Source organism: Borostomias antarcticus (assembly GCF_949987555.1).
Source record: "Borostomias antarcticus genome assembly, chromosome: 2".
Taxonomy (NCBI): Eukaryota; Metazoa; Chordata; class Actinopteri; order Stomiiformes; family Stomiidae; genus Borostomias; species Borostomias antarcticus.
In genome coordinates, this window is record NC_140235.1 from 8,113,800 (window position 1) to 8,136,367 (window position 22,568).

Here is a 22,568-nt window from a genome sequence, read left to right on the forward strand (position 1 = left end):
CTCTCAATCCCACTCCCCTGCCCTTGCTGACACACCCCCTAACCCCCCATTGGCCTTACACCTCACCCCCCCACCCCCGGACCTACAACTGAGCACCTTATAATAGTCAACAACGGACACTGCACTACTGCACACTTGGAACACTTGAACCAACACCTCACACACACCTGACAACACTCAAACGATTGATCATTATTAGGGCTGTCATGGTGAATACATTTCCCCAGCGGTACAAAAGTGTGGTGCCACACCGAGGTATGCAATATTATTGCTGCCTTTTTTTGTTGCTGTTCCACAGGGCTGAGGATTGAAATAACATGTAGGCTATGATGTAAATTACTTCTCCTTTTCTCGAAAGAATACGTGGAAAATAAATAAAACTGACTAATAAACTAAACATTTCTTCTTAAGATGGCTAGTTGTCCTTGTGCTGCATCATAAAATATTGATCCTTGCCTAAAATAGCATCAAACAGAAAGACTTATAATAGGAATCATATTTGAGTCAAATGGTGTAACTGGTTACACCATTTGACATTTACATTAAAAATCAAATTTGTCAGGCATTTACATGGACACCCATGAAAGCTAGCTACTTGACCTAGCTACTTTCAAACATACTTTTAAAAGTAAATACTTGTTTTTATGATACAGATCAATAATCAATGTTTTTCACTGGTTACACCGTTTTCAACTGGTTACACCATTTGACATGTAAACCTAATCATACCTGACCATACCCTAAAATGTCAAATTATATCAATATTTCTAAGAGAGTTACTAACCTTGACATGCAACCATGAAGAGCAGAGAGGGGTCCTTCTCTGTGATACATTTCCCACCAAAATTGTCATCTTGTAAAAAAAAAAAAAAACTCCTTATATGGTGGTTACACCATCTAGACATTTATGTAAGTTGGCCTGACTGACTGCCAAACTAGTTTATATGTTTTTTTTGTTTTTTAACTTTCAGCTCTTTTGAGTAATTTGAATTTTTCTGTACTCAGTTTTTATGGTTACACCACTTAGACATTGTTGCCATTTTTACTCAATTATTCTCTCGAAATGAATTAATTATGCACAACTTTATACTTAAACATTATTTAATTGCACTGCCTACCTCATGGATACAGACATAGTCATCTGTTATCAGATGGGATAAGTAGATGAGGATGATACTAATAGACTGCTGGACGACGGATAGTATAGGAAAATTGACAGTTTGGGAACCAACCTTTAAATGTCTAGCTAAGTACCTAGGACTGGAATGAGGAACTGATTAGCACTCAAGATGCTTGTCCTTACAGTGATTACAAGAATTCACATGTACCTGTACTTGTTACATATGGCAAACATTCTATTCTATTCTATTCTAAGGGGCCGTGTCCACATAGCGCCTTTTTATGAGCGCCTGTGCCTTTTTAAAATTGTTTTCCAATGAGGAGAGAGCGTTGGCGGCTGCTTAAAAAAAAGCGCAGCACCCAGCTTTTTCCGAGCGCTCCGGCTGTTTTTGAGCGGAGCACTCCAAGCGCTCAAAGTTGAAAATATCTCAACTTTTCAGAAAGGCGCTGGTCACTGCCGCTCCTTTCCGGCAACCAATCAGATATTGGATAGGGCTTGACTCGTCAGCTGTCTGGAGTCATCTCTCAAGTCCAGCACCAAGCTAGTGAAAGGATATCTCAAAGGCCACTATCATATCATAATAAAATTGGGAGACATCCACCTGCAAGCTATAAGCCTTTTGGCCGCTATAAGGCCAGCCAGCCAGAGGTGTCTTTGTTTGATAGTTAAAGTAATAAAACTACTTGTGAGTGTGGAATCAGTTTTGACATTATGAGGAATAATATATCACAAACCGTCCTCCAGAAAGGTACCATATTTTTGTTCATCAATTTGTTATTTGGTTGGCGGATGTTGTCATCTAAGATATAGCTATAGTCAACTACCAATTTCAGGGTATTGGTCACACAAACAAGATAGGCCAATGTGAAACCATACAGCCCTGGTCTCAGGTGACGGGCAGGAACAATGGCTGAGCAGCAGGGGAGAAGATATCATTACACACCACTGAGCTACAGTTCCGTTACTCCACCTCTTCCTTTAAGACAAGTGGGACACAGGAAAAGAAGGCCCAATCCCAATACTCCCCCTTAGCCCCTAGTTTTGCAGTGCCTTTGACTGGGTGGTGGCCCTTCAGAACAATAGGGATTGAAATCTTTAAAGAAATGGGACACCACTCGCTATGTCTTCCAATCTGAATTTTATTAGTTGCCTGATTTTCTGAGTGCCTGGGGTGCAACAGTATGATTACTATTATTATAGTGACAAATCTTACCAAATGTAAGGACAGAACAAGACAGATTTATCAATATTGAGCTATTTACGTTCGTCCTGCCCATGGAAATGCACTGATATCAGATGAGCGGGCAAGTGCAGAAAAATTGCTGCTGGATTATTTTCTTCATATATGGGACATGGAATCAACTGTCACAATTTAATAATTGGCCTGTGTATTCTTTTTACTCATTGATATTTGTGGATGGCTTAGGTTATTAAGCCCAGATAACACATCATATTATTAACAAAATTAAGACATTGTAGAGCGATCATGCGTTGGGAGAGTGATCTGTGCATACACAACTCCACAGCGCCTGCGCGACGGTGTTGGGCGCTTATTACATATAGCTGGCATTCAGGCATTACGGCCATTGTTTGCAAAAGTTTGAAGTTGGGGATTTCTAGAGCGTTTTGTTTAATAAAATTTAATTGTGGAAATAACTTGTGTGATCCTGTCATTATACTGGACTATTAGAATCCGTGGCACACTTTATAGGGCTGGCCTTGGAACGGATTCGTTGTAGGCTATTGACAATCTCCGCGACAATGTAGATAGAGTAGAGTAGAGGAGTAGTAAAGGGAAAATGCATGTTTAGCCCTGTTTTAAGGTTACTTATCATATACAATGGTTGTCTTTGAAATCGAGAGTTAACATGTTTTTGAATGATTTTTCAAGGTGCCCACCCACATCCATTGTATGACCTAAACGGTGGTAGAGCAATTATCAGACTTTCTCAAAAGTGCTAGTTTTGTCAACGTTTTGATCTGAACCATTGTATATGATCATAAGTAACCTTAAAACAGGGCTAAACATACATTTTCCCTTTACTTCTCCTTTAAGGCTGCGTTTTTCAACCAGCAAGCTGTAGGCTATATAACGTCATGTTGCTGTTTGCAGCGCAGCTTGGCTACATAAGTTACCACCGGCTAAATATAGACCCTTTTCTGTGCAACGTCATCATCCTGTTTCAAAATTGCACATGCATCGCTGTAATGACACCTGCCAATAGAATCGATGCATTTGATTGATGCACCTGGTGGCAACGAGCGTTGCGCATCCGTAGTTCATTCCTTTGTTGCCAAAATGTGCGCACACAATTAATTGTTTACCAACAGTAAAAGGATCTGTTCGCAAGTGCAGGTTCACTGTCTATGCATTTTCTGATGAACGAATGTTCGAAGCTTTGTTCGTGAACACCAACGGACGTTCGAACGTGAAAAAATGACATTCGGTACAGCCCTACACTGTAGACTTAGTAACTTACTGGGACGGTAAAATGCTGTTAAGTTAGGCTAACAATGAAATGCAGTTGACATTGTGAATAGCGATTTTTTTCTTCTTCTGAAATGCATGTCATAACGATCCAATGACATGTTCCTTTGCATCTACATTAAACTGTTATACCACGGACTTTACAATTGAATGATTATTTGCGAAAATATTGGGCTTCAATTTGCGACTTGCAGCTTCCACGTGCAGATTGACATCAGGATTCCTGTTTTGTGTGCAACTACTGCTGGAGCTTAGATGTAGACATGCCATAGCATATCATTTTTGGTCACAGGTACTCTACAGTGAATTTGGAGCCTGTAGTGATCAGTTCAAGCTGTCATGTCATCTTCCATCGTCACTCCATGAGGTGGAAACTCAGCAGCCAGCAGAGCCCCTCTCAGCATTTTAGGACGGCCCTCTTCCCCCTGCTTTGCATTCTTGTAATCTCGTCAAAGAGAGGAAATGCTACTCTTTAGAATTAAGCGAAGTGCGGCTTGTGATTTCCCCTGCAAACAACAGTGAGAAGGAATAATGGAGGTGCTGTGAATCAACCATCAAAATGGCATAGCTACTAGAGGTCATTCATCCTGAGGGCCCGGCGGTTTTTAGTGCCTTCAGAGATTAATGGCTTGTCACTTCCATGGGCGAGACACACCTGTGTGCAGGGGAAGCGTTTCATAGCATTACAATATTCATGTGAACCTCAAACTGCATCACCTAAAATCCTCTGCTATCTTTCTCTCTCACTACCTCTCGTTCTGCACCTCCCTCTTTATCTCTCCCTCTGCTGCATGCCACCCCAAAAGCCTTTGCGCTGTGCCTCAAAGGTACATGTAATGTGCTTTCCACTACCTTTGTTAGTTAGTTAGTCCGGAGGTAAATTAAAGGGAAATTGCATGTTTAGCCCTGTTTTAAGGTTACTTATGATCATATACAATGGTTCAGATCAAAACGTTGACAAAACTAGCACTTTTGAGAAAGTCTGATAATTGCTCTACCACCGTTTTGGTCATACAATGGATGTGGGTGGGCACTGTGAAAAATCATTCAAAAAACATGTTAAACTCTCAATTTCAAAGACAAGAAACTCACCGAGGTGTTAGTTGGCGTTCTGACATATAATTCGCCATAAAGTAAGATTCTAATTCATCTGGAAAGGCTTTTTTAAATATTTAGCATAGAACTATTTAGTCGCAGCACCTACGTGTGTAAATTTCCGCAAACTAGTTAGCTTAGCAACAAACAATAAAAGCTACCGTAAGTAGTTCCACTTCCTGAATCCCCTCTGCGGATTGATATGTCTATATGCATATGTCTTGTGTAAAGAGCATATGTCTTGTGTAAAGAGCATATGTCTTGTGTAAAGAGCATGTTTGAGCCAGGACTGGAGATGATCACCTCTAAATCCACCGGACTGATGTCATCAATGCCCCACAGATAGAGGGAAGGAATGGAACCACAGGTGTGTGATCAGAAAGCAGGACAGGATAGGACAATTGTAACCTGACGCGCCAATGGAACTCTCTGTTGGAAACTGTGAAAGGGTACACACTTTCAAAAATGCAGGTGATTGGATGAACCATCTGCCTATCACTGTCTATCACGCACTAACTTCAACCGCTCCTCGCTGTCATCAGACCTAAATCTGCCCAGTATAGCCATTTGTATTTCAATTCCTCATAGAACCAACTCTGATTGGCGAGAGCGTTTTCTGATCTGGCACAAATGGATCTCTATGGAGAGTATCCAGACTGATTTGTGAGCAACAAACATGTGAGATCGAGAGATCAGGATGGTCTCACGACTAGGCTAGGACAATTGTAATCTTTGGTCGGATATATTGAGGCAATGTCTAGGTGTGGGTATAGCCTCAACTTGATACACTCTACTGTACTTTGCTTAGTTATAGTGGGTTGCACATTGCTTCTGGTTTTGAATTTAGACTGCATTGTCTGAAGTAGCGACTGGGAGCCAGGGTGCATGCAATGTAAGAACACAGCAGAGAACATGTGGCAAGGCAGTCTGTTTGAGGGTCTGTCCTCCCAGTGAAAGAACCCGTTATCTCATCTCTGCCGGCTCCTCTGCTAAACGCTCCAGTGAAACCCCAGGCTCCACTTAGATTTAAAAATGTAAAAAAAAAAAAAGAAGTGCTTTCTCACAAACTCGGGAGAATGAGCTCTGACCTAAGCCTAATGGCCATGCTGAATAGTAAGCTGTCTGCCCTGTAGTTAATCATTCTGCCCTACAAGCCTACGAGCAAGCCTCAGACAGAGCCATCGCAGAGCAATGCTCCGGTGGCACCTCAGACATGGCCAGCAGTCAACATGGCTTGAACCTTTAGATGAGATTGCTGTCTTTGTGATTTGTGTGTGTGTGTGTGTGTGGGAGAGAGAGAGAGAGGGAGAGAGAGAGTTGGATCCTGTACTGTGGATAAAACATCAGATTACAGTAAATACACTTAAGATAATGTATAGTCTGTATGACCCACATCTTAGTTTTCCCTTGCTTTCAAATGCCAAATGCATCCACAAATGGCCAAATGTAATGGACTCAAGAATTTAAGAAGCTACATTTTGGTTAAAACGCATGTTTGGAACTCTTCAAACCACTTTGTATTGGGCAATGATGAAATTGCAGCCCCAGTCACAATTAGGTAATGGCATGCTGACTGCAACAAACTTGTCTTAGACTTGTGAGTAGACTTGTGAGTAGACTTGCGAGTGGTTCATTGTTGTACCCCAGGATGACACAAAGTCGGTCTGTTTGTTTGTTCCTGTCAGTTCATTCGTTTGTGTGTCTGTCGCGCAAAATGTACCAGAGCCCACCACTGGGGGTGCTAGCCACAGTTGATTTTGCCCGTTGCCAATTCATTTTGTTTTAAAAACTGTACTTTGTGTCTCAGTAAAAGTGTTGTCCATTCTACTAAGGAGCCTGTCTACTTTTCAAATCCAGAGTTTAGGATGTTAGGATTCTCAGGTTCTTGTGGAGGTAGATGGTATTGTGGGTAGTTATTATTAGGCTAGTTATAGTCATATTTCACAGGATGGATTAGATGGTTGTTATTTAGGTAGATTGATAGGGTTGGATAGATTAGAGTAGACTAGTGATTAGGGATGGGAATCAAAAAACGGTTCTTGTTGAGAACCGGTTCCCAGTGAATCGATTCCTTGGAATCGTAAGCCAAAATCCTTAACGATTCCGCTATCGATTCCTGACGTTGCTGCGCATGCGCAATGTCGTCACACGCACGGTCTTGTTTTGTTTTATTAGACCGCGGTAGAAGAAGCCAGCAACATGTCGTCTAGGCATAAACGTTTGAAAGTGTGGTTACATTTCACGCGACAAGATGACAACACGGCCACTTGCAATACTTGCAAAAACCTATATCATCAAAGGGGGGAAATACTACAAATATGCAAAAACATTTGGCCACACAACATGCGATAACTTTGCAGGAATGTCACGTTTTTGATGCGCTCCGGAGTGACGACAGCAGCACAGCTAACGTTAGTGTAGTCGAAGGTAAACTCCTCCAGAGTCCCTGTGCCATTTGTTTAATTGTGTAAACCAGCTTTCACTATATGAATAATCTCCATTTCCATCCATGTTATTTAGATGATGATGTTCAGAGTCAGGCTGGTGGTAGTCGGTCTGAAAAAATTATCGATAAGAGAATCGATAAGGAATCGGATCGATAAGCAGAATCGAAAATGGAATCGGAATCGCTAAAATCGTATCAATTCCCATCCCTACTAGTGATGGTGTATGGCTAGGTCATACAGTATGATGTCCTACCGTCATCTTTATCATGCCAATAGGGGGCTTGTTGGCTGTTAAATGATGCCACTGGTAGCCTGCAGACGTCTACCTGCCCTCTGTTTATTTGGTGCTTTGCTTGCCTATTGCTACTGGCCTATACTGGTTGAGTTTCAAACCTTTACAGCTATGTTCCAAATAATAATTACGCTATTTATAGATCAAGATAATCCATGTGATGGTGAATCTTCACTGCAGAAACAATAACTATTGGGGATTGTTGTGGTCCTATCTCTACTTCATTGACACAAAGGGGAGGTGTCATTCGTGTTTGTTTACTGTACACTGGTTCTAGCTGCAAATTACTCAGCTTTGCCAATAAAGATGGTAGCTCATAAGTTAACTTCATCTGTGTCAGCATGGTCATTCGTGGGAGACATGTTTATTGTGCACTTGTTACCATAGCTACATTTAGCCTCAATTGGTCTTGTGGAGGTTGTCATGGTTGATGTCTCATCCTAGATTCACAAGAGCTTTGCTGTTACCATGGCTGACTACTGACACAAAGCAGGAAATGTCCTGGAACTTGGAAGATGAGATTCCAGTGCAGAAGGCTAATGGAAAGAGGAAATGATTACCGGGCTGTACATGACTGGACGCTCTAATCAGGGAGGTGGTGTGATTGCTCTGGTCTGATGAAGGGGACACAAGCTGCTTGGCTGGCCTAATTACTTGGGCCTGGTCACGTCTTTGTCAAGATAATCGAGTCAGGCAGATGTTGACATGCTCTTAATTTCGTGTTTGACATCATAAGCCTTGCCGGAAATCACCGCCACACTTGAAGGAAGAGAATTGAGTGAGGAAAGATGGAGGAAGGAGGGTGGAAGAGAGCTAGAGGGAAAGGCTAAGGCTTTAGCAGATTTGTGGGAGGATCCATTATAATAGGACTGTTTTTGTGCATATTTAGACCGGGTGCTTTAATGTAATTTGCGCAGCGTTATCGGTTTTCTGCCATCATTTTGGCCTTTGTTGCCGCAGTGGCGGCTATTAGAGCCAATGCTGTTGCTTGAAACCATGCGCTGTCATTTCACACTGCCATGCCTCACACACAAACACTCATGAGTCACTGAACATTATCAGCCGCTAAATCACATAAATATACATTTGAACAGCATTTTTAGTGTGAGGGTATTCACTTAAATACATAATATGACTACTTGTCTAGCTCATCATTGAGTACTTGGAACATAATTTACAGTTTGTGGTTCACACTTAAAGGCAGAAACGTCACCTCAGTGCAAACACATCAGTTCAAGTCTGTTGACAGACTCGCATGTCGACATGATGGATGTGTGTTTTGAGGCCAATGTTATGCAACTTGGAAGCTGTTGTTTAAGGGTGTATTCACACAGACACTAGTTAGTGCGCACCAAATGAGCTTTGGGCCCGAGAGCCCTTTGTTTAGGCCTGTGTGAACACAGCAATCGCACTCAGGTGCGAACCAAAACAGCCGCACTGAGACCCTCCAGAAGAGGTGGTCTCGGAGCGGCTTCAACCGAATTCTTGTGCGCACAAGTTATGGTGTGAAAGCGCGCGACCTCGGACCGACCCAACTACCTTATAAACCATTATAAATTTGTTCTTCCCGGGAGTTTTTCATGACGCTCTTGCCCCCGCCCCCAGAAAGATATTGACCAATGACAGCACTGAGCCTTTTCATGTGACTTGTGGTGCTGCATTTGGACCAGAGTAAAGAAAGTGCTGTGTGAAAGGGAACCGCAGTAGCTGAGATGTATCACTTTTGCTTTTGGTGCGCATCAATGGTGCGCACTAACATATGTGAATACGCCCTTAGTCTCAGATAGGACTGCATTTATCGCCATGTGATTATGAAGTGGATAATAATTTGGCTGGCAAGTTGGCTCCAGAATGAAATGGTTAGTCTCAGACTCCTGTCTTGGGGTCCAGTCCAGTCAAATGCCTCCTGAGCTAGGTGAACGCCCCCGCCCCAATCCTTTCCTCCACCCTTCCTCTCCCTCCACCCTTCCTTGTCTGTTCACGTCTGCAGACGTCTATTCACCGCTGCCCCTGGGGCATCTCATGAGTGAAGTGAGCCATGATGTCTCCAGTTCCTCAGTATTCAACCTGACCTCTTTTTAGTTCCCTCTTGCATCTCTCTCTTTCTCTCCCCAATTGCTTCTGTCCCTTTCTTCCTCTCACGTTCCCCTTTCTGCCTCCCCCACTGGTTTTTTTATGCTGGCTTTTATCACTGGATCACCAGCCAAGTCCTTCCTTCTACCCAGTTTGTTTTCTTCTTGCCTCTTTCTCAGTTTCTGCACCTCAGGGCCTAGAACCTGGATTTCTTAGGTACCCACAGCTGAGTCCACACACCTCTCTCGACCGCCTCCTTCCCTCACACACAGCTTATGTCATGGGGTACATCTATGTGTAACTGTAGGAATTTGCACCGTCCTAGAAAGTCATCTCTATTGTGTACAAAAGTGGAGCAGCGGAAAGGTTGCATCATTTTTATTCAGTGTTTTTTATTTATAACAGTACAATGATGGGTAATTCCAGTGTTATGGATTTGACATTTGGAATGACAAGCAATATGTCTCAATAAAAGTACAATTCTTACAAGATTTAAAGGATATTCTCCGAGCACCCATTGGGGAGAATAGAGGGGCAAAACATTTTTTTTTAAATAAATTAAGCCACAAAAAAATGACAAAGACGTGCGTTATGGATGTGACGGGAAATGACAGTCATTTTCTGGAGACTATAGTTATACTTTTTTTTTTTTAAACTGAACTTTTAAGTCTAATGCATAGAGTTTGATATCCACATGATGAAGGAGTCTTGGCTCAACATAAAAATAGCAATGTTAAACATATTTGATATTTTATTTTGAATTTTATGAGGAAAAAAACAGCATTATGGATGTGACATTGCTCCGTTATGGATGTAACGTGTCTGAAATGCACAGAATTTGTTTGGGAAATCAACAAACTATCACAGCACTTTTGTTGACATCTAAAATGACTCAATGTCAGTTTTGACATTAAGAAAACCATCTGAGATTTTCAAGATGGCCCCCAAAAAGGCATCGATTTCAATGACAGTCTTTATAGGCAATTTGTTTTTAATTACTACTCCGTTCTCTACACTGGAATCCCTGTAGCAGCTCACATTCAGTTTAAGACTGGTACTAGCCTACAGGACAGTGAAATGAACAGCTTCTTCCTACAGTACCTCCAGGCCATTGTCAAGTCCTGACCCTGGGTTTTAATGGGTCTCTGGAGTCTACTTGATAATCTAGTCCAGATTTGGCAGGTCTAGGTGATGTGGTTTTTGATCTGGACCTGGGCCCTGTACTACAAAACAGAATTATAGGGTTAGCGTGATAACTTCAGGTTCAAGCCTGGTTTATCCGTATTACGAAGGTGGATCACTTTTCAGCATGCTATATCGCCATGGTAACTTATGCTGCCGAGCTAACCTGCTCTGGGGACAGATCAAAACATATGACGCACTACCCGCTGACCGGTCAATTCACTGTGAAAATGGCATATGGATGTTCCCATATGGAACTTCCGTGTGTGAATTAAAATATAATCTCATTCCGCGAATACTGAGAGGTTATTTTAGGAAGACTTTTTACAGACCAACAAAAAAAAGTGTAATTGCTATTTTTCCAGTTTTCACTAAAAGGATAAAGGTTTCACAAATCTGACTGTTTTAATGGGTCTCTGGAATCTACTTGATAATCAAGTCCAGATTTGACAGGTCTAAGCGGTGTGGTTTTTGATCTGTACTTGGTCTAATGTGGCGTTATGCCATTTTTAAGATGGACTGGAAAATTCCAATCAGAAACTGCGAGTCAGTAGCCAACTTCATCGTGCCGCGAATCGGACCCCAAATTTGGCCTTGTGTTTGACCATGAATGTCAAACGAATATCACGAATTTCAAACATCATGCTATCTTTACTGCGGTAATTGAGGACCTTATCGGACAAGCCTACACTTCGGTAAGCAGGAGTGTTAGGCTACTCTCAAATATGCTTTGCATCCGTGCGCACACACACACACACACACACACGCACACAGACACGCGCGTGCACAGACATACACAACGCAGTGGGAAAGATCTCGACAAGGCTTTCTCAGCAAACCGTCAAGCCTAGAGGTCTAATTCAGTATTTTTCTTAAATAAGTGGACATAACAGTTAGCAGTGCCGAGGCTTCATGCCAACATGTGGAACAGGACTGTCATTATGTGCTTGACGCATATCCATTTGGTGTAGGCCTATTCGTGATTCTCTAGTTTGATTGTCACATCCGTAACGCTGTCACGTCTATAACGCTCAAAAATAACATTAAAAAAGAGAGTGGGAACGACTATTTGATGATCACACATACATCAGTGAAAGTTAGCTTTGCACAGAAAGTTTGGGTAATATTGCATTTCAGAGGCATGTTTCATAGCAACTTTTACTACAAAATGTTTACGGACATGACATTGACTGCCCTGTAAAAGCGCATCACTTTAACCAGGCTCAACAGTTAAAGGAAAAACTCAAATTACACAATTGATTTACATATTGCTACAACAGCCCCTCGTCCTCAAAGTAGAGGCTGGGGAATCGGTGTGGGTGAAAAATGAGGCCCTTAAGCCCCTCCGAGAAATCTTGCAATTAGGTTAATTGAAAAAGTAGTTTTTTATGATTGTGATTGTATTGAGGGGAAATGTGCAAGTTCATAAATAATCTGGTCAGATTCATTCTGTACTCCAAAGTATAGACCTTGATGATACATATTAAAGTGATTTTGTTATGAAAAGTGTTACTTTATTTTCTCATGGTGAGGGGGACATTTTCATGGAATTACCCTGATAAAAAAACATTTGAGCAATGTTGCCTTTCATCCTCTTGCTTTTGTTTACTTATTTTGGCCTATAGCCCACGGAGCGTAGATTTACTACGCCTAGGCCTGTCACTGTCCAATGCTTTATGTAGTGTTTATGATGCATGGGTGTGAGTTGTAGCAGGGGGTATATAAGGACACACACAGCAGATAAGTCTGTCGTATTGATAACATAGTGGTGAATTCTCACTGTGGCTGACACGGCCAGACACCGGCAGTAACTAAGAGTAACTCGTAGGCCCAGAATATGAAACCACTGGCGCTATCGTCAAGGCTAAGGTGCGTATTTGCCTCTCAAAGTAGGTGGAGCTATTCACGGGAGTGTCGGTAGGCAAAGCTCATCCAATCTTGGAGCAGGGAGGAAAAATGGGGGTGCAGGAAAATGAATAAATAGCCTACATTCATTAAATAAAACATTCTTGAGTAGGTATGGGCCAGTATGAGATTTATGGGCCAGTATGATAACCTCAGGCAGAAATACCACGGTCTCATGGTATATCACGGTATCACTGGGCAAAAAAAAGAGAAAGTGTTGCCTTTGAATAAAATGTAAATTTTGTAAAATGTTTTTAAAGTAATCAACACTCAAATAATTTTTTGCAGACATGCTCACTTTCTACACATTTGCTCACTTTCAGAGGTTATGATGCAGAAATGTCAGCATGTTCTCCTTTCCTGGAATCAGTTTGGAGTGGTAAGGTGAGAGGATGTCCACTGGAATGTTTTCACAGTCAAGCACAGTCAGTATTTTTTCTGTGACATTTATTTTGAAATCCCCGGCAAGAACGCTACCGGAGAGGAGTTTTGTTTTTGAGGCCAGAGCCGTGAGGCTAGGCTCGCGCTACTAATAATATTGTTTTGTTTAGCCTTTCAGCACACCTCGTAATGGATTACTTTACCTTTACATGCTAGCTGACAGGTGACGGATTGTACACAAACTCACTGCTGCACCACATTTTGGGGGATTGGTAACATTACTGCGAACTTGGAATTCCGACTTTAAAGTTATCGAACGTTAACTATGAGACGGTATGGATTTTTGCAGTACGGTATGGTATCTAGTTACACGGTACGGTTTACGGTATTTCACGGTATACGGCATTTCACCTCCCCAACACGCACAAAAAAAACAAGTATTTTACTTTGAAGGAACTACAGTGCAACACATGATGGAAAACACACACTATTGTAATTAAACTCCGCTTATATTAAATTATAAAATTAACTGTTGCAAGCAACTTGAAATGTGAAGTTTCAGCAGCGCATTATTGTGTAATACAGTAAACGTAATACCGTAAACACGGAATGTCACGGTTCTAATACCGTAGACATTTTATATCGCGGTTCACAGTTTTATGGTATACCGTCTCATCCCTATCGAACGTATACCATCAGAGTTTACCGTCAGAACGGAATGTTAGTGATTTTGGAACCATTACTTTTTCACACCGAGGTATACCGTGAAACCGGACGGTAGACGGTAGTACAGACCATTCCTGAGTTTGTTTCCATTGGCCACTGTGACCATGGCACTGTTATGATTTCCAAAAATATCAAATTAAGCTTCTGGTATGCAAAAGCTGTCATCAAAACTCAACTCAAACTCATGAAGATGTTACTTAATGAGGTGTTGAAACAACTTAATAGACTTCTCAGAATTTAAGAGGGTGATTTATGCTGTTGTAGGAATAGAATAATATTAATGAACCATGTGCCAGGGTAATTTGTATCACAAACCACCTGAACATGGTTATATGGAGGGGAAACCCTTGCTATTCGCATATATGGCACCATTAGGCCTTCGTGGAGCATGTGCAACCAGGGTATAATTACTGTATAGGAGACAGTTATCCATTAAAGATGTGGCTTATTACGCAGTACTTTACCTCTCTTTCCCAAGACAGAATTAATTGAATCAGTTGCTGTCAACAGTCAGGAGTGCGATCTAGATTTGTTCGCCTGAAATGTGTTTCAGATGTTTGGATAGATGGGGGGAGCACTACAACACATTCCTCAGAAAAACCTTTTTGCATCAGTTCTTGTTCACCAACCTTTTCCAGGTGACTTATACTGTAGCATACTGTACTAATTCTCTCTCTGGCACTTCCTGCCTCTTTGTATCCGTTTTTGCCCACATTTCTTGTTGTGTGGTAACATCTGTGCTCACTACCTGCTTTCTTCCTGGATGTGCCCCTGTAGGGAAGAGGAGGAGAGCCTGCGGGACAAGATCCGGGCGGACCATGAGCGAGCGCTGCAGGAGGCCAAGGAGAAGCTGCGTAAATCCCGCCAGGAGTTACAGGCAGAGATCCAGACAGAGAAGGCCAAGGTGGTGGAGGACCTGAAGAAGAAAGACGGACCCAAGCCCCTGCCACCCGTGCCCATGCCCAAGGTGGTAGGGGTCAATGACGGAGACCCTGGGGAGCCTGACGTCAAAGAGAAACGCGACAAGATCCGAGAGGTAGGACGGGAATGGCCATCAGTTTTTGTGTTTGTTAGTGTCTGTGAACATTCCAAAAGTAGTTTCAAGCTGTTTCAATGGGACAAAAAATAGTTTTAAAAGTTAAATAATAAAAAAAAAAACGATAAAAAAGATTACAAATCAGAATACATCCGTTAAAATGCTAAACATCGTGAACATTTTAAAGTTTGAACTAAGTTTCTAGCACAAAGTATGAAGAAGTTATAAAGGAGACAAAAAACGGGGAGAATAATAAGAAAGAAAGAAAGAAATAGTGGGAATATCACATGTTGGGCTAGCTTCTGCAAGCTAGCCCACCTAAATACTGGGTTGCCAAATCGAGAGGTTTGGAAATAGCCGAGCTAACACACTTTGACAGACATAATCATAGTTTTGTATCAACAAAGCTATAGTCAGCCAACAATAGCCCACCAAACCAGTGACAGAAGGAAATTCAGTGAAGTGCTTCCATAGCATCTGGCACAAAAGTACACACTTGGACTGAGAAGTCTTATAAGAAATGGTCTTGTAGGGTGTATTGCAGCTACTGTAAGAAACCACTCTTGCAGAAGGCAACAAGCAGAAGTACGCGATAGACTATAAAACATGGAGCGACAACCAGTGGCAGAAAGTCTGAAGCGATGAGTCCAAATTTGAAATTCAGTATGTCAGAAGTTGGTGAAAAGTACATTAATGCCGGTCTGTAGCCTTCTGTGAAGCACGGTGGTGGCTCTGTCATGGTCTGGGAGTACATTTTAGCCAATGGTGTACTGTAGGCAATCTGGTCAAAATCAATGGAATGATGGAATAAACAGATTTTGATTCATCATGCTATACCTTCAGGAAAACGACTGATTGGCAAAAACATCTTTCATGGTAAATGGACTGCATTTAAAGCGCTTTTATCCAAAGCGCTTTGCAATTAGGGGTGGGACAAAATATATAGATATGGCAATTATTGTATTTTGGCCTCTTGCAATTACCGATACACGTCACAATTTTTTTTTTTTGTGAGCCATAATTCCTGCTTTCTGGGAAGTTCAGTCTTTTGGCACTTTTTATGATATATTAGAATGATGGCAGGCACACATGGACAAGTTGCAGTCAGTGTGTGTACAATGATAGAGACACTAAGCTAAGAGTCAGAAAGATGTAATGTACTGTTTGTTTCATTGTTCACCACAACCACCAACAACAGCGCTGCAGTGAATGAATAAAAACAATTCCTGCTTTTTGCCTTTATAGTAGTATTTTTCTTCAGTTAACACAGATACCGTGACATATCATTGATGAATTGTCTTACAATGTAGTGATTATCGCAGAATCACTATAGTGATACCATCGGTATCAGGGGCAAAATATCATAAGGTTATCATATCGTGAGTTGCCCTGTGATTCCCACCCCTATTTACAATGGCCTCACATTCACCCATTCACACACACATTCGCACAGCAATGGCGGCAGCTGCCATGCAAGGTGCTTACTTGCTCATTTGGGAGCAATTGAACAAAGGAGTTAGGCTGTGTGTCCACCAACGAGCTCTATGTAGCTGAACGGCACCAAGCTTACAGCTGCGTAGAGCGCACTAGAGCTGGAGTTTAGAGTTGGCTAGCCTACCGATGTTTTACAGCTACGCTAGCAACGAGTGTCGTGTTTTTGCAGACTGCAGATTAAGTAGTCAAGTTAAGATTGTTAGCTAGTGCTAACGTTCGCTGTCTCTGCGGTTTTGCCAAAAACTGACCATTGTCATTGTCAGAACAGCCGTTTACAGCCTGCACTCTAGCCCAAAAAGTAAAAAAAAAAGAAAAGCCTAGAGCTCATGGCGCTGTAGTGCTAAAAAGCACTTGGAACACAGCTCTCGTCTCTATAGCGCCCTAGAGCTCATTACCCATTGTAAACAACGAGAAAACAGCACCAGCTCTAAAATACAGCTCCCTGGTGGACACGCACCCTTAGGCTACATGAGATTGCTTCTGTTTTGCATTCTAAGGGAGGCCACACAAAATACTGACTTGTCTTAAAAACACAAGAATTTCTTATTGTATTTTTGTGTTTATTCTAGGGCTGTCAATCAGTTAAAAAAATTCTAATTGATGATATGATCTGTAATTAATTATTCACAATTAATCGCATATCAGTTTTTTGCTGCAAAAAGACCCCAAATGAAGATATTTAAATTAAGACATTTTTGTGGCAGACAGTGTTGAATAGATATTACAAAAGGTGACTTTAGAAGTCAGTATATTGTTTTATTAAATTATTATCTGCAAAATATTATGTGTAAGGCCATCAATAAATCTGAGCAACATTCAACTTGCGCCAATACGTCTGGATTTTTCGAAGCTACAGTATTGTGCCTCTTGATGGCGGCTTGTAGCTGCATTTGACAACGTAATTTGCAATGGTGTTATGGTGATATAAAGGAATCGAGCGGAATACCACTGCAATAACTTATTATTAGTCAGATCAATTAAATCATTATAGCTTGTTTCATATACAGAGGCAACACAATGTGCGCTTTACAGGAAGGGGGAGAGGATGTAGCCTACATGTAGCCTACTGTTGACTTTTGTTGTCTTTTATTATTGTCCTTATTCAACTCTGCGTTGTGTTTTGATTTCAATAAAAGACGGCACCAATCTCTCTCAAATACCACACAGTCCAGTGTCCCTTTTCTGATGTATTCCAAATTAATCTCCAACACGGGATTTGAGCGACAATCAAAAGATAGAAGGTTTAGCATACAAAAGACAATGGCATCTAGTCTATAGATGTTCAGCCGGTCTGTCTGTATGGCTGTCTAGCCCAAATCAAAGCATCTAAGCTCGAGCAAGGTTCTTATGGTTCGGGGGGGTTCCACCCCCCCCTTCCCCGATCGGACTGGTCTTGTCTCTCCTGCAGCTAACGGCTTTGTGTGGTCATGATAACCTATGCCACCTCGGCGCCCAGGTCTCTATCTCTAACCAAAACAATTGCTGTTGTCCACAGAATGTACCAACCATGGAATGTCATCTTTATCTCATATGGGATGTTTGGCTATGCGAAGGGAGACACCGTTTCTTACAGAAACTCCGTCCGACAGCCACATTCAGGGGCTAATCATCATAATTAGAAACAGCTAACAGGATCAGGTTAAACCAAGAACATTTCTCTAAAAAGGTCATTTTCATCACTACTTATCCTACCCCCAAAATGCGCAATGCTTCCTGTAGTTGGGTCGGATCGAGGTGCTGGGATGATCAACATTGTGTGGAGCAGATGCCACTGCAGTAATGATTAGGCTTACACAACTTTCAGAATGTTTTGCAGAATTACAATTCTTTGGTGTTGTAAATTACAAAAGGAAAAGAATAACTTGACTTAATATCTTCACCTCCCCCCACCCCGAAATGTAGTCATAATTTTATCACAATAGACTACAATATGCGCATCACAACACTGCAATACAAGGCCTTAGGACAAACAATTCAGTACACAGATGCGTTTGATCAAGTGAAGATCTCATTGTGAGAATAGGCTTTGTTTTCTAGAATAAGTACAGTACATGACAAAAAACTGCACGGGTACTGCAGGCCTACGTTTTTATTTTCCGAGGTAATTGTTGCGCATACAACATGACAAAATGAAGACAGGCTACTTTCTCATAAAACAGGGGTGTCTTCTTCTTTTGACCTGAAGAAAACGTTGTACCGAGCACAATAAAATATCTCAGTGGAGCAGCAGCTGTGTGCAGACATACCTTCCTTTTTTCGAGGTTGGCTTACTTTATTTTTTGGGTCCGGCACCAGCTCCTATGGATGTCCATAACTTTACCTCCTGAGCTGCATAGTGTGTTTTTGGTCATGTCATCATTCTACTTGCTTACAAGTTCTCTATTGTGTCTGCATGTGTTGGATGATATGACTGACAGTTTTTTTTTACGTTTTTTTTTTTTAAACCATTTTTTATTGTTGCCTGAGTGATGCTGAGCAGAATATTAGTGAAAGAAAAGTCGTAGCACACAAGAACACCTTGCAGAGATACGTCATCCATTTTATAAAATGTAATTTGTACCCACATAGTAGGACTAACCTGACGCACGCCAGATGGTTCGTTTCACACAACCATCTGGGAAAGCATAATTGGAAACAAAAAACGAAAAAAAGGCCAGACCTATTGGCAGGTGATTGAATGCACCATCTATCACCGTCTATCACAGGTAAATCAAATTCTTTCTGAAGCCAGTCAAGAGAAGAGCGAAAACATATTTTCTGCAGAGAAAAGCCTTTAGTGTGGTTCTTTTCTTTCCATGAAGAAATACTCTCCAATTCAGATAGGCCTGTAACTGATGCCATAACATAATCTACGCTAACCTCTGCCATTGTTGTTTTAGAGCGAACAGTTGCTTCTCACTGTTATCACACCTAAACAATGGGCAGGGTAGCTGCTAGTATTTCCTCTTAAGAATGCTGATTGGACAATCAAATGGATGCTCTCCTGTAAATTTAATTGCCATACGGATGTCGAAACAACAGCAAAAATCAAATATAATAATCAAACCCCCTCTTTCACGATGTAAACTTCCACAGGCTATTTCGAAAACCAAATTTAAGGATGATAAATTACTTGAATTCCGATACAATACAGAGCTAGCATCCTGGGCCTGGTAAGATTACACCACGCCATTCCTGAGTCTGAAATGCATGTTTATCATTGTTTTTGTTTTTTTACGATATTACGAGAGGCCCTATACTTGTAATGTTAACTTGATGCGCACGCACTCCAAAATCAGCCCTAGGTCTGGGGTGATGGCATTTGAGAAATTTTAACCTGTACGTCTCAGAAACATGCTAGGGATTCTACAAATAGGGCTTGAAGTGTTATTCAGTGAACCTATCCTTTAATGTAATATGAACGTAAATATGACTCAAGATATTTGTCCATATTTTCGACCAAAAATGAAGTTAAGGTCTTTTGCCTTTGTAGGGTAGACCAGACAAATGGTTATGACCAGCCCTAAAGTTAAAGTTAACTTTAAAGTCCCAATGATTGTCACACACCGACCTGAGGGTGGTGAAATTAGTTCTCCGCATTTGACCCATCCCCTGGGGGAGCGGTGAGCAGCAGCGGTGCTGCGCTCTGGAATCATTTGGTGATTTAGCCCCCCAATTCCAGCCCTTGATGCTGATAGTCTTTGGTATGACTCGGCCAGGGATCGAACTCACGACCTCCCAGTCTCAGGGCGGACACTCTAAAAACAAGGCCACTGAGCTGGTGGCAATTATTATGCAATTCTGGCCTATGTGTATTATGTACTAATGCAGCTAAATGAATATGAATAATATGCTGATTTACACACTCACGTCTGTGTCAATGAAATGTTGTGCTGTATTACTTTGACCAACAGAGGCCTATCCAAAGACTGCACATCTAGATTCTGTAATCCTGATCTTGTGGTATCTGGATAAGAATGATCATATCTGGAAAACAGATCAATATGATCTGGTATAGCAAAAAAAAGCGATTACAAAATCTGGATCATTCTGATCCAGATTAAATTTTTGGAAATACTGGGCCCAGGACACGAGTTCCAATGCTTCTCATTGCTAATACAGCACAATAAGATTGGGGGGGCAATTATTATTCACTATTTTTGATAATCCGATATTCTTGCAACTGATATTTACGAAGTTGCATAGTCCATTAACCAAATTGGTCTCAGATAGATTGATGTACAGTAGTCAGGCCTAAAATTATTCAAATGCCATAAATTACGATTATAGCGTGGATTAAAACTGGAGCATTCACAATGCAGACATTCACTGATTACAATTGGCACCATTCAGGGCTACAAGGCTTTGTAAACAATTGGCTTTAGAAAATAAATAGATGCCAGGGATAACCTACAATGCACTTGCAAATAAGATACATGGTCGATGCGATCATTGTGTTAAACGCAGGCTAGGTTCATCAAATGCAAACTGAAAGATGCACAGCGCGTGCTTTCTGTGGACTGCCCAAGGCGCGGTTTACGCTGCGCTTGAAAATGTTACAGGCTGCTCACACGCTTCCATTTGATGCGTCAACATTGACGGATGCCATTCACTTTCAATGGCTGCAGCCAAATGGCATTCTGGTTCCGTTGTCCTGGTGCGATGCGTTGCCTGCGTTGCTAGCGTCGAAAGTTGATAAATGTTCAACGTTCAGATGCGTTGCTGGAGCTGCCGACCAATCAGATGTCTTGAAGGAGAAAGACGTCATCGCAAGGCGGGATTTGGTTGTTGTTGCGTGCAGCAGACACGCCTCCCGCCATACGTTGACGGACACGCATCAAACGGAAGCGCGTGAGCAGCCCGTTAATACTATACATCTGCCCCAATGGGGTGATGCATCAATGCAGAGAGGGACAACATGTTCACTGTATTTACAATCTTCTCTCGCTCACACAAAGTCCAGTTAATCTCTTATACAGCCATATATATTACCCACAAGATCTGTCTAGCACAGAGTCAAATATTCAGACTGTAAAATAAAACATGATGTGAAAGCTTAGTGCCACTTGGTCTCCACTTAAAGATATAATTGATCAATGTGCTGGCTAATCCGTATAATGAACAGAGCCTGCAGCCATTTTCACCTGACACCTGAGTACGTGTCTTGTCTACTAAACACATTTTATTGGCGTATTTGTGTTTCTGAAAATGCTCTGGTTATGTAAGTAACCATTACTATAAGTTACCGTTACTGCAGATGTGTCTTTAAACTGTCAGAGTTGTTTCAAGTCTTGTGTTGTCTGGCTTGGACTCAAGCGTTTAACCAGGCTGGTACTGTGTTTGTGTTGTAGATGATGAAGCATGCCTGGGACAGCTACAGACAGTATGGCTGGGGACACAATGAACTGAAACCTCTCGCCAAGAAAGGACATTCCACTAATATCTTCGGTAAGTGACTCAAAAAAAGCTTTTCCTGCCGACCAACTGGGTTTTACACAAAGGCAAACAATGCACTACTCTCTACATTGGATGCTATTGGCCTGAATGTAGAAGATCACTGGCCCAACCTCTAAACCTCATAATATTTGTTTTGAGTCTAGCAAGGTGGCTTATACAGTAGACTGTGGCATTAGAAGGGCAGCTCAACAGTTGTAAGGTTAGGCTTTGTTTTTTCAGGGGGGTGGGGGGCTCAGGAGCATAATAGTTGCAGTCATATCAGAAACTATGAAGTGAAGCTCACTTGCAAAAGCATGCCTCAGTTAAGTTAATTAGCTAAGGGATTAGCCTATCCAGCAGCACATATGAGACAACATCCACTTACATTAGAGTAGCTTGCTTCTTACTGAAGACTGAAAAGATTGATTCTACCACGTTGCATTATCTTCTGCATGTGGGTTACACCAGTGCTGCTTGTAATAATTTACCCACCCACATGGCAACCCAAACACTGCTGTAAGTTCAGGCTGTCTTTTGCTGTGCAGTAGGGAGGACTGTTGTACACACTAGCACAGAAATACCCATTCACTTGGATGTGACATCCATACGTAGTAGACTCCAGCCAACCCCAGTCTCTCATGATCTGTAGTGGTTGTTTTTGGTGCTTTGCTCTGCAGCTGCTTGGTAAGCAGATCAGACTAGCTACTTAGACAGTGTATTGGTGTGAATGCCATGCACACTCTAATTCAAGTGCATGTTTTGTGTCAAAATAGAATGTTCTATTGTCTTACAAATTTCCCATAATAAGCCCTGTGATGTTTTATGAACCGATAATTGGGGTATAAGCTGCCGAGTGGCTTCTCCTGTTTCTCAGTAATGGTGTCTGGATGTGGCTGCTGGTTAGCAGGCGCATG

The 22,568-nt window shown here is 41.7% G+C and overlaps 1 protein-coding gene across 2 annotated transcripts in view; it reads left to right on the plus strand.

Annotated features, from left to right (window-relative positions):
• The window catches only part of man1a2 (mannosidase, alpha, class 1A, member 2), a 111,603-nt gene that overhangs the window by 17,778 nt on the left and 71,257 nt on the right, over positions 1-22,568 (plus strand). For both annotated transcript variants that reach the window (XM_084461569.1, XM_084461570.1), the window contains exons 3-4: positions 14,487-14,745; positions 21,570-21,666. In XM_084461569.1, coding sequence (XP_084317695.1) covers positions 14,487-14,745; positions 21,570-21,666 — 356 coding nt within the window. The remainder of the gene's footprint in view (positions 1-14,486; positions 14,746-21,569; positions 21,667-22,568) is intronic.